Below are 13,645 nucleotides of genomic sequence, written 5' to 3' on the forward strand. Positions count from 1 at the left end.
TATGTCTACATGACAACTTGTGCTAGGTCACAGTTCCTCAGAAAAGCTACAGATCATGATTTCATTATGTAGCTGGAGGCCCCGGTTCCAAAATATTTGTTTTCTGGTTTTATTGAGGAGGAGATCCACTATTTGTTGGGTAATGTGGGATGGTGCGGTGATTTATTATACCAATCCGTGACAGACAGTCCTTAGAAAAACCTTTTCTTGGACCTTCCCTAGAGAACTGCATCCCTAACTAAAGGATAATTAAGGCCATGAGATCTAGGAACTTAGTAGACATACTCTCCCTAGAATAAAAATAATGAAAACTTTAAAATGTATTATCTACTCACACTGCTGAGTATCCCTCCTATCTTACATACCTTTATAAGAAGCACTGAAAGCTGATCAAAGTTTTGAGAAAGCTTATAACAAAGACTAAAACCAATGTGTTAACTGGATAAGAATCCCATCAAGTGTTCTAGCAATTTTCAAAACAGTGAGGAAAAAGGTGAGGAAAAATTATGCAAATATCCTCTTTTCCCTCACTGGTGAATTCTCAAGAGGGAAAAAAAAATCAGTAATCATTCAGGATCTGTGAGGCTATTTAAAGCAATGACATTGTTGAAAGGGTTCCGATTATCTATACCAGGGCTCTTTTTGTAGCAAGAGCTCATTTGCATATTAGGTCACACACCCCTGATGTAGCCAATCCTCCAAGAGCTTACAGAGTTCTTAGTACAGGGCGTACTGTAAGCTCCAGGACAATTGGCTACATCAGGGGTATGTGGCCTAATATGCAAAGGAGTTCCTTCTACAAAATAACCCCCTGATCTATACTATATCTGTGGTGCTTTTCTCTGCTCAGTGGCATGTTTATCTCCATGCTCTCTGATCAGTTGAGATGGCAGGAACATAAAGAAAAAGCTACACTTGTTGCCTGTTGATCCTAAGAGAAGCAGAGCCCATTCACAAAAAAACATGTAGCAGAACAGGATCATTTCTAGAGGTTTTAAACTGTAAGAATGATATTTCCCTAAATCCATATATAAACTATTGTGTGATTATTACAAGCTTTTCTAGCTGTACCTAGTCCCCTGCTTCCATACTCCACTAAGAGAGCAATCCTAAACAGATTTACTCTGAAATCTACTACGGTCTATTCGACAGGGCTCACTCCCAGGAAAGGATTGCACTGTATACCTGCACTCCTTAGAATTGCGCTGTATACCTGTAGATTTCCTCTTCCATCTCCATCCTCAGTCTTAAATTCTGAAAGCTAACATATTGTGTCAAAGGGCTAAACTTTTCTGCCACAGATATTTCAACACGACCTGAAAAGATATATGGAAGAGTCTTTCTCCGACCTACTGTCCCCTGAGCCATGTAAAACAATGTGACAAATGTGGTCTATGACTAAATTGCTGCCTTCGAATCTAAATGGAGCAGCCAACTTCATTGCTATGCTTTATCATCCCCACATCAGTGTTTTCAGATTAAGTACCTACTCACTAAGGTGTGCGCTGGGGAGTGGCTGTCAACAATGAGATGTGGACTTTCTGCCCACAACCTCAGGCCTACTTCTGAGTGATTAAGAGGGTCAGTACTGAGATATTACCAGAGCTGGTAAAAGGAGATCGAACCTTGTCACCCCATCATTTTTTATTTAGTCACCTCTGAAGCATCACTGTGTTTTTGAGCCTTGGGTATCTCACAAGACCAAATCAATGTCACCTTCTAGTCCCTTGATTATTCATCCAAGGCCTCAATTTGAACAAGTGTAATCACAACTTCATGATTATGCCTATGACAAATATAAAATGGGAATTGGGAAAGTGCCACTTCACATCTCCTTATAGTTATAAAGGGGGTGAGATCTCATTCCTAATGTGGGTGTGTTCCCTTGCAGGCCATGTCTAATGTGTCTTTTGAGAGAAATTCCTTAGGTCCAAAGAACCACATTGATGCTCACAAAAAGGAGCTTTGGGAGTTATGTTTCTTAAGCATCTGTTGCCAACATTGCATCAAGAATTGATGGGACTTTCCAAAACAGTTTGTGATTTGGCAAGGGAGTCATTTATTCAAAAGAGGAGAAAAATCCAATTTCACTAGGCGTACAATTAAACAAAAAATCCCATCAATGCACAGATTTTTGCCAGACTATGCCATAAACTTCAGTTCTGTGTGTAGTTAGGTGGCTGAGTAAGTAACCTAACTTTGTGCAAAACTGTTATTTGGTGTAGTTTCAAAATCTCACAGCATCTTAGGAGGAATCATGGAGTTCTCAAGCTTTTTTATAAGGAAAAAATGCAGATAGGAGAGCATTTGCGGATGTCTTGCAATTTTTTTTTGTTCAAATGCCTCCTCTCCCTAACCATTTCTAATCCCCCCCCCCCCCCGACTCCATACCTATATATCTTCATTTGGTTGACTTTCACCCCTACACTCTTCCTGAAGTTTCCCATATCAGTGGGCTGTAAAATGCAGTAGTGGGAAAGTTCTATTCTGCAAGCAGAACTGTCTCTTGAAAAAGAAGATGATCTGTAGATGCTAACATCTGAAGCATATCCATTTAGCTGCATATAGCATGAAGACATATATTGCAGTTACATTTGTGACTCATGGAAAAAAGCTGAGAAGCTATCACTTCTATGTAGCCAACCAAGAAGTCCTTCATCTAACATCACAAAAAGCTGACCCTGTGAGCATTATATGAAATTTCTTTTTAACACGGCTCTGAGGCAATTGTCAGTCAAGTGAAAGAAACAGCCACCACGTGAAGAAACAGGTTAGTATGCATTTTATAATAAATTCACATTTCAGTGAGACTGAACACAATGGAACTTGAGTGCCAGTTCACAGGCGATCACTAATGCATTGCACACCGCAGCCAATGGGAGAGCTGAATTGGGCCAATTCCATAGGGCTTTTATATATATATAAACAATGACAGAAGCTGTTCGTCATGCACCAAGACACATAAGAGCTATCCTACAATTATTTTGTTTAGAAGATATTGGATTTATATCCTGCCCTCCACTCCGAAGAGTCTCAGAAGAGTTTAGAAGGCAGAATACCGAGGAGGGGGGAGGGATTCTCTGGCTTTGGAATTGCTTTTGATTAATTTTTTTTCTAATTTGTGTGTGTCTGTACCTGAAAGTCATGAAGACTTTTGGCAACTGATCCATATTGGGGGCCTGGAGGATATTCAGAGATGTGGCTGAATAAAGCCTGCTCCTGTCCTCCTGACTACTGGTATTTTAAGGTGATCTCTCATCCAAGTACTTGCCAGAGTTGACCCTGCTTAACTTCCAAGATCTGATGAGATTGAGTTTGCCTTTGGAAATGCTGAGTACAATTGGATAAATACAATTTGAAACACTATTAATACACTGAACTGTAACAGCTGCGAAGTTGCAACTTTCTTTTATAGTTTTATTGGCTCTAGCATTCAAAACTCCCAGTTAGTCATAGCTGTTATTCAGTCCTTGCAGCATAAATGATGGAAACAACTGAAACAATTTATAAGTAAAGTAAACTCAAGGCTTTTTTTTTTTTGCAGCAGGAACTCATTTACATATTAGGCTATACCCACATGATGTAGCAAATCCTCTTGGAGCTTACAGAGCTCTTAGTACAGGGCCGACTGTAAGCTCCAGGAAGATTGACTACATCAGGGGTATGGCCTAATATGCAAAGGAGTTATGGCTACAAAAAAAAGCCCTGTGTGTAGGATGCATGTTACAGCTTTTTTTTTTTGAAGACTCACTCTGTGAAAAAGAAAGAACCTATATTAAAACAGTAGGAATTTCTTGACAGCTAGTCTTACATGCTTGTGAGAATGTATGCAAAGTGTCAAAAAAAGATCATGACCGATATCCCTCTAACCTTACGCCACTCTCCCGCTCCTCTTCCATGCGGGGGTTCCATTGGATTTCACACTATCTGCCCTGGGGCTGCAACTAGCTTCACCTTTTTCGAGTGGCAAACAGAAACTGGTTTTTAGAGGTTTCTGTTTGCCGTGTGAAAAAGGCAAAGCTAGTTTCAGTCCCGGAACAGATAGTGTGAAATCCAACAAAACCTCCACAGAGAAGAGGAGCGTGATAGTGGCATAAGGCTAGTGGGAAATCAGTCAGAGTCTGAGAAACTATCCCGCTAACTTTAGAGTAACACTGTAAGCAATAAGGTTTATTTTTTCTTTACATATTATCTATAATATGAAATGTTCACCTACAGGACTGTCCCTGTGCTTCGGCGACGAACCTGGATTCCAAATGGGTTGTTCTGAATTGATACATCATAGAGATGATTCATAGGATCACTTGCAGGAATAGTGGGGAGATTCAGAGGCACTGGAACCTCATACCTTTCATTACTGTAGTCATAAATCTGCAACAGGAAATAGGTATTTATTTATTTTATTGGATTTTTAGCCATCCCTCCTCTGCACAGCAGGGCTCACGGTGGGTAACGATAGCATTAAAAACAGTAAAAAAAAAAACCCAATAATTATAAATAATAATTACAAATTAACTATTAAAACAATTTTCATCATACTATTAATATCAAACAGATGGCACCTGAAGCACATGTTGATATCTCTGATCCAAGGGACGACTATCCCCCAGGTGTGACTGCAGATGATAGGCTGCTGTTAAAGATGGAATTGGGGGCCTATTGGGGAGGCCAGTCTAACTGTTAGTGTTGTTGCTTCAGTCCTAGGCCTCGCAGAACATTTCAGTTTTGCAGGCTCCTGCAGGACTTGCATCAGATCCCTCAGGGCCTGGATCTCACTTGGAAGGGCATTCCATCAGACTCTGGCTCGAGCTGTGCCTAGATATTTGGAGGGGGGGGCAGGGACCACCAGGAGATTAGTTTCTATTGAGCACAAAGCTCTTTATGAGACATACCAGGAAAGACAATTCTGTGTGATTCCATAATGTGTACCACCAGCTTACATTATGTAGTAATTGACTTCATATGTCTTACGGAAAATCGATCTTAAAATATCAGAATCTTATTATACCTTTAGAAGGCAGTTGAGAAAGCGCAAGGCTGTTTCAGCATTAGCTATAAGCACTGGATCACCATCCTAAATAATATGCTGGATCTGCTTTCTGCTCTGGTAGAGCTGCTGTAATTTATGGGTGATACAACATGCCCCACCAAGCTGAACAAAGGGCAAGAACTGATATGCCATCTGATTGTAGGGATCAACTGGAAGTCAGGGTCATCTGATCTGAAAATTTTCCCATGTCCCAGGCTAGCTGAGATGTAATAATTTGGGGTGTGGTGTATCAAAAGCCTAGCTGATGCCCCTTCTCTTCCTCCCACCCCAAATTGTCAAATCCCTATTCCTCAAAGCTTTTGTCTGTGTTGGTCTCAAAATCCCCCTTATAACCCTTCCCCCCCCCACCATGGTCATTGGGACCTCTTGGTTCCTTTTCATAAGCTGAAAAGCTGGTTGTATGCAACCCAATTAGTTTATAGTAATTTTGGCGAATTTACCTTAAATTGAAGCATGTTGTTTTCATGATATTTCACCTCCAAGCGAAGTGTGTTAATGGGTGTTATCGTTGCTTTAGAGAGTCTGGTGGATTTGACATGTCTCCCAAGGGTTGCCACTAAACCAGCACCTGAGTATAGAACTTGGTCGACTGTATAACCATACTCAGGAGGGTAGTAACAGTGTGGAATTCCTAGATTAGGACTTGGCTGGAAATGAAAACATGTTTTGTGACAATGTAGCATAGTGAAAACAATTTTCAAAGCAGATAAGATTCACAAATCACTTTAAGAAATTTAACATCCAATATTTATCAGTGATGGGTTACCCCACCCACATATACACCACAAATGACAATTATTTCATTTACACTGAGCTTCAGCCTTCCATCCTTCCGAGGTAAAATGAGAACCCAGCTTGCTGGGGGGAAAGTGTAGATGACTGGGGAAGGCAATGGCAAACCACCCTATAAAAAGTCTGCCATGAAAACGTCATGATGTGAGTTCAACCCAGAGTCAGAAACAACTGGTGCTTGCACAGGGGACTACCTTTACCTTTTTTTTCTCAGAAATCTCTCAGAGGTTTTGATGGGAGTCCCTAAAAAAGTTTTTTTTTGAGGGGGGGGGGAACCAAAAACAAGGGAATTCACCCAGAATTCTTTCTCCTCAAGGAAACATATATTTGTATGAGAAAACAGCAGCCAGGAAGGCAGGCTAGCAGACAAGAGGCTGCATTTACTCATTCTTTAAGGCAGGGGTGGGGAACCTCTGTCCCAAGGGCCGAGGTCACTTGGTGTGGCCTTCGGAGATTGCTGGACAGAACCGAGCCATGTGGCAGCCCCCAGATTGCTGGCCAGCAAGGATCATGGGGTCCAGCTGCGCTACGCAGCAGCCTCCCCAGGGCCCGGCAGGGATCACAGGGCCCAGATGTACTGTGCAGCAGCCTCCCTGGGGCCTGGCTGTCCAGACAGAATTGCTGCAGGGCCTGAAAAAGTTACTGTCACAGTTCAGTTTACGCTTGATTATCCCAGATGGTGTGGCCTAATATGCTAATGAGTGTGTGACCTAATATGCTAATATTAGGGGATGTGGTCTAATATGTTACTGAGTTCCTGGATCTATGCATTTGCCTAGGGTGGTGGGCCGTGTGTGTGTGTGCCAGATTAGGCTCACCCCACATGACTTCAAATAGAAAAACAATTATTTGCATTAATTTTGCTGACCTGAATCATTCTCCCTTGGCGGAGCATTGTTTTTTAAGTTGATAATTTTGTTATGGCCCGTGAATGATGTTATAAATATCTATATAGCCCTTGGCAGAAAAAAGGTTCCCCACCCCTGCTCTAAGGTATGGGGATTGCTGTACACAGGGCTTTTTTTCTGGAAAAAGAGGTTACAGAACTCTAAAGAGGGAAATGAAAGAGAAACACATGGGTGCCCCTCATGAACTTTTAAACATTTCATGAGAATTTTGTTTCCATGAAGAGGTTCTAAAACTCTGTTCTTCTGTGTTCTCCCAGAAACATGCTCAGGGGCATCCTTCAGTACTAGGGAGTCCAAATTATTTTGCTAACAAATTCAGTACAAACTTTAGGTACCATGCATTCAAGTGACAGAGGGGTTTTATCTTTTTAATGTTTTATGTTGCCAATTTGGGGAGGTGTGTCCAAGGAAAGCTCCTGCTTTTAATTAAGGATTTTTAAAGTTTTATAAAGTTTTATCTCTCTTAAATGCCAGTTAGACACAATAACTTGCTGCATAACCTCGGATGGCTAGTCATTAAGAAACTAATCTTCAAGCTGCCAAGATAAACTCAAGTGACAAAGACCTGGCACTTGGGCAAAGGCTTGGCACTCACTCTTCATGTAACAGATCAAGGTGAGTTCACTATGCGAGTTCACTATGGCTTAGAGCCAGTTTGGTGTAGTGGTTAAGTGTGCAGATTATTATCTGGGAAAACTGGTTTGATTCCCCACTCCTCCACTTGCACCTGTTGGAATGGCCTTGGGTCCTTGAAAGGGCAGAAGCTGTAAGAGCTCTCTCAGCCCCACATACCTCACAGGGTGTCTGTTGTGTGTGTGTGGGGGGGGGGAAGGTAAAGGAGATTGTGACCACTCTGAAATTCAGAGTAAAGGGTGGGATATAAATCCAATATTATCATCATCATCATCATCTACATCTTGTGATACAGGCTATGATATTTACCTAGCCAATGATTGCCAGATCCTAGTCCAGCACTCCAGTCACCACACCCAGGGCTTTTTTTGTAGTAGGAACTCCTTTGCCTGTTAAGCTGCACCCCCCTTACAGTTGGCCTTGAAATAAGAGCCCTGTAAACTCTTGGAGGATTGGCTACATCAGGGCGATGTAGCCTAATATGTGAATGAGTTCCTGCTACAAAAAAGCCCTGACCGTGCCACACAAGTTCCAATAGTTTCAAGGCTGTCTCAAACATTTAAAAAATTGCATGGTCATTCTAGTATAATTTAAAGTGAGGCCTATAGCTATAAGTCAATCAATTAGAACAGCTAAGAATAGAAAGGAAAATCTACAAAAATGATCTATGTGATGCATTTTTTGCTTACCTGCCAGATGCAGCCAAGAGCTTCACAACTGCTTAGTGTAGGATTTGGGTAAGGATGACAATCAAATCTGTCAATTTCTCTAGCACTCTGGTTCCATTTGATGGTATGTTGATCCCCTACTCTAAGTTGAAGACCCGTTATGTGGGCAACCTTTGAAAATCAAAATAAAAGCTCCTTTTATCCAATAATTCTGGAACACTTATTCATCCCGCCTGTCAGAAGTTAATTTGAGATTCAAAATATCGTAAGATTCATTCATCATAAATCACACCCTCTTGTAAAAACAGCCATGTTAGATTAGAGGTCTTGATCCTTCAATCATTTTTTTTTTTAATTCCATGTATCTTAAAGTTGTTCAAATATGCCTATATCCTTCGTAGTTGGAGGGTGGGTGGGTGTTTTTGTATTTAGACATTCACATTTCAGTATAAAATGAGAAGATGTGTTATGATCAATTATTTGGGCACTTATGCACACGTATTAGACACCTGATCTTTAGCATCTTAGCCTATGATCTCAGTTCATAGATAACTTCTTTTTTTGTTTGCTGTTTCAGCATTTATTGGAATATAGAATAAATGGTTTGTAGATTTTCAACGGGCTCATAATCACCTATATCATTGGGCTGCCAGGGCATTTTCAAACTTCTCTGGAATTTAGAATCAGAACATTATAATATTGCCGCTCTGAATGGTCTGTGCTTACCTTTGCACTAAACCAGCTATTTTCTAGTTTCTAATTTAACTGTTTCTTGGTTATCTGTAGACCAATGCATATGAAGTCCCAGTTATTGAAGGTAATTACCAAGTGCAAGATGGCCTGGCTCATCTAAGTGTTTGGGATAGTGTAATTAATGATTATTTGACTGGTAGCCAGCATTAACTTACACAATAGTTAAATTGTTGCTTGACAGTTTTGCTTCATGCAGGGCTGAATTAGATGTTAGGTATGCTAAATGAAGGACATTCCCATCATATCCTGCCCTTGTAGAACTCACCCAAGACCTGATAGCATAATATTCTGTATCTCTACCTCCCTGGACCACTTCCAGCAGCAGCAGCCAATGTTATGAAGTATGGTGAGGAAACACATAATGTAATGACACTGGTAAATTCTTCTGGAAGTTATGGAAGAACAAGGAAATGCTAGCATTTTCAGCTGCATCATCAATTGCTTTTGTTTTAACATCTAGTTTTGGCATCAAGATCCATGTACTGGTGTAATTATATCATGCAATTATGTGTATACAATTGCATTTAGATTTCTTTAAAAAACTCTTTAATTCTATGTTACTTGGGAAGCATACTAGAAAACCTTCAGCTCCTGGCATTTATTAAAACAGTCATATTTACCTTATCTCCTGCATTGTAACTGACATTGTCAGGATTCACAAGACTTGAGTTCATCATCACTCCTGTAGGCTCAAGAGGTAAACCAAGAATTCTGATTTCTTCAAACATTAGATTATTTGGATCTTGGTAGGTATTGTGTATTGGATTCATCAATAATGTTCCCTAAAAGACAAGGCATATAGATGATATAGAAATGTTAGGATTAAGCAATGAAAACGTTCTCCATTTGGGCACTTTTACACTTGTTGAATAACTGGATTTTACTGTATGAAATGGCAAAACCTTCTTACAAATGATCACTGAAGTGCATTGAAAGGGGACTGAAAGTGTATTATTCAGCCTCTGTGAAAGCACTATGTTTTTTTTTTTCTAAATTAGATGATACACTAATATTGTTATTTGCTAAATTGTAACTATAATATGGTTAATGAAGGGCCTCATTACAAACTCCTCCTATCTTAGGGGCAAATATACAATACAGTGACTTTGGATCAGATGGCCAGTGGGAGTTTTGTACCACCCAGTTACATGCAAACCTCGTTGCAAGGAAAAAAGGGCAGAAAAGTTCCATTGAACATCTGGCTGAAGTCCTTATGTTAGCACCCAATGTGTCATCATCCAACAGCACAAATACTTCATAATGAACCTCCAATCTGTAGGTGGGTCTTTTGTAAACAGCAGTTTCAGTTAGGTCAGGATTTCAGCACAGGAGAACTACAATTAACCCTCTGTCTGTGTGTCCTTTTCTCAACTTGAAATGCCCTAACAGAGTGGATATATACTTCCTTGTGGGAAATGTGCCAACTGTCTTTAGTGAAAGTTTCTGCAGTAGGGCAAATTATTAGCTGATGGGCAGGAGAATCTAAGGCTGGGAAAGTAACATAGGAGAAACAGTTCATCTTCCATGTTCCCCACATAGTTAATATTTACATAACAAAACAAGCAAAAATATATGATCACAGATCTTCCAGTATCTTGTCTAGTTTGACCACTATCCTTTGGGAGAAAGCCAAACAGCAACTGTCATCATGTGATAGCCAAATGTTCTGAATGAATAGTGACCTAACATAACCAATGTTAAGCAGATTTATTCATAGGCAATGAGAACTACTACTACTACTACTATTAGGATGTCCTCCTCAAAGTATGCTTATATTTGAGGATTTATTTAAGTATCTAAATCTTATCTCCTAGATTTCTGTTTATTAAATTAACCCAACTGCAATAAAATCGGAGGTGCCTTCATTCTTACACCCATAAAAATTTCTGTGAGTCTTTTCATTCTGCCCATTTTCTTTGCTGACATTTCTGATTTTATTTCTATTACAGCACTTTTAATAATATTTTAATAACATTTTAAAATGTCATACATTTACTTGGGAAAAGATCTGGCATGGGTTTTATTCACACAAGGAGAAATGTGAAATCAAAACAGGAACTGTTATGTTGCAATGGTCTGGATATGAAATTTGCTTCCATCCCTAAATCCCAGATCCTAAATTCAATGTTTAACAAACCTATGATGTCCTCTATATGACCAACAGTCTCAAGGGATAAATAAATGTAAAATTCAACCTGCAGCTAATGAGCTTAAGTTAATGTACCACACTACTGATAACCCTAGGTCAGTTCTAGTGCTAGGGTTGCCAAGTCCAATTCAAGAAATATCTGGGGACTTTGGGGGTGGAGCCAGGAGACTTTGGGGCGGAGCCAGGAACAAGAGTGTGACAAGCATAATTGAACTCCAAGAGAGTTCTGGCCATCACATTTAAAGGGACAGCACACCTTTTTAAATGTCTTCCTTCCATAGGAAATAATGAAGGATAAGGGCACCTTCTTTTGGGGCTCATAGAATTGGACCCCCTGGTCCAATCGTTTTGAAATTTGGGGGATACTTTGGGGAGAGGCACTAGATACTATATTGAAAATTTGGTGCCTCTACCTCAAAAAACAGCTCCCCCAGAGCCCCCGAAACCTCCAGATCAATTCCCCATTATACCCTATGAGAAGACGTTTCCCTCTCCACCCCCTCCACCCCCCCGTTTCTGGCAAATCTGATGCAGGGGACTCTGTACTCACGAGTTGCTGCCAGCTTCTCACAGCAACACAGGCACATCAGCTGGGCACTTTATGGCATGGAATAGGAAGCCGGCAGAACTCACCTCCGGAGGTGCAAAGGCACATGGTCCTTTGGGGGCGTGGCTGGGCTCCCCTCCCTTCACCGGCCAGCTGACTGGGGACGGGAAGCAGCCTGAGAAATCGGAAGAGCTCTGGCTGCTGCGATCGGGGCTGGGTGGGAAGGGCTGCCGTTTTCCCCCTCCCCTCCCCCCCGCTTTCCCTTTTATGGCCAGCGGGGGGAGGAGGCTCCAAATCGGGAGTCTCCAGGCCTAGCGGGGGATTTGGGAACCCTATCTAGTGCAAATGGCCACTAAGGAGACTTCCACATGGATCCTGTGCCCCAAGTGGGGTTGTCAGCCCTCAAGTTCCAGTGGCAGTTCTCCTAGTTTGGGTGGTTTTGATCTGGGGGAAAACCCACACCCAAACAGAGATGTCACTTCCAGGTGCCATCATTGCACTAGGGATATTGCATGACAATGCTCTGGTTTTGGGACAAGCTCTATGGTTTTGAAGGCAAAAAAAGCCATAGAGTTTTGTCTAAAAATCAGAGCATCACATGCAACACTGCCAACATAATGACATCACTTCCAGGGAACCTGGCAACCCTAGCCCCAAGGACAATGTTTTTGAAAAGTGTTTTTATTTGCTTATTTTTGTCTGCTTGACCATAGCATTATTTGTAACCCTTCTAGGCATCCCCCAGGTTTTCTCTGATCTTTTCCAATCCTGCTTTGCTCCAAAGTTTTAAGAAAAAGTGAAGTAAACTCTGGATGGCTGCTGTAGTGGCAGGTGCATTTGGATTTTCTGGCCCACATGGCAGACATTTTCCCTAACCCTGTCCCTGTGGCAGCCATTTCCTCCTCCTGCCACCAGAGGACTTATTATTATTATTATTTTTTAAATCAGCATTTCAATATTGCTATATCAATATACAGCTGTAAAAACAGACAATAAACTCTCAGCTTTCTTTATTTTTAATTAAGTCGCTAGTTCCTTCCCTTGCAGAGATAGAAGGGAAAAGGCATATATTTGAAAGGGCTAAAGACTTTACTTATTTAATTAATTTATTTATTACATTAAATTTCCATCCCGCCCTCTCCGCAAGTGGACTCAGGGCGACTTAAAAACAAATGGAAGCTTGGGAATTCAGAGAATATACCACATCTATTTTTACGCTGATATATTGGTATAACAATATCCTTATGCTGAGTTGGTTTTGTTTTTAATTGCAGAAGTCCTGGTGGCCCAGGGAAGGGGTGGCTAGATCTGGAAGACTGGGGCAAGAAAACTGTCTTATAGTTGCTGCGCTTCATCTGCAGCTGCACCAGCAAAGTGGAAACCACAAATCCTGTCCTTATGTGAAAAACACCTAAATCTTCTCTCAAGATTTACCCTTGATGCTTTGAATGCATTCCTTATCATGTAAGTATAATGCAAAGTATTCACCGTCTAGCAATTATCATGAATTCATTAGAAAAAAATACAATGTAAATAGTGGAACATTTTTTAAAAGAAGGTGCTAAATGCGTGATAAGATGCTAAATAAAGATGACATGAGTATTCACAAACATTCAGTAACTGCTAACATTGCTAATTTCTTCCCTTTGATTTTGAATGTGAGATTTTAAATTCATATTTTGAGTGATTTAACAATGTGTCAACTTTTCACTGTTTTGGCTGGTATCTAAAATGATATTTCTTCAGCTGTCAAATAGGATGCTATACTAACCACCAGTGTTTGACACTTATCTGTCACATAGTAAATCGTCCTACACAATGAAGAATTATTGTCAAATATGAAATACAATTGATTGGATTCAGAACTTCCACAAATAAAGCAAATTCAAACAAGTGCTTTCTTCAGATCTCATAAAAGTGAATACTAAGATTTGAAGGTATGATGGACAGGAAGCTGTTTTGTCCCTACCAGGTTTTTGTCTACCTGGAAACCAGTACTGCTGATCTCTTCCTTGAAACCACCCTATAAATTAATAAATCTTCTGTGTTATGTACAATTCCTGCCACAGTGATCTCTGTATTCTGTTTGCTCAAACCCAAAGCCTATATGCTTGCCACCTTAACAACAACAGGTAACTGAGGGGA

The 13,645-nt window shown here is 40.6% G+C and overlaps 1 protein-coding gene across 1 annotated transcript in view; it reads right to left on the minus strand.

Annotated features, from left to right (window-relative positions):
* SI (sucrase-isomaltase) overlaps positions 1–13,645 on the minus strand; it is a 161,015-nt gene that overhangs the window by 81,183 nt on the left and 66,187 nt on the right. The window contains exons 24-27 of the mRNA XM_060242435.1: positions 9,425–9,586; positions 8,073–8,222; positions 5,491–5,697; positions 4,217–4,371 (exon numbers count right to left, since the gene is read on the minus strand). Of these exons, the coding sequence (XP_060098418.1) occupies positions 4,217–4,371; positions 5,491–5,697; positions 8,073–8,222; positions 9,425–9,586 (674 nt within the window). The remainder of the gene's footprint in view (positions 1–4,216; positions 4,372–5,490; positions 5,698–8,072; positions 8,223–9,424; positions 9,587–13,645) is intronic.

This window comes from Heteronotia binoei, chromosome 6, assembly GCF_032191835.1.
Source record: "Heteronotia binoei isolate CCM8104 ecotype False Entrance Well chromosome 6, APGP_CSIRO_Hbin_v1, whole genome shotgun sequence".
NCBI classification, from domain to species: domain Eukaryota; kingdom Metazoa; phylum Chordata; class Lepidosauria; order Squamata; family Gekkonidae; genus Heteronotia; species Heteronotia binoei.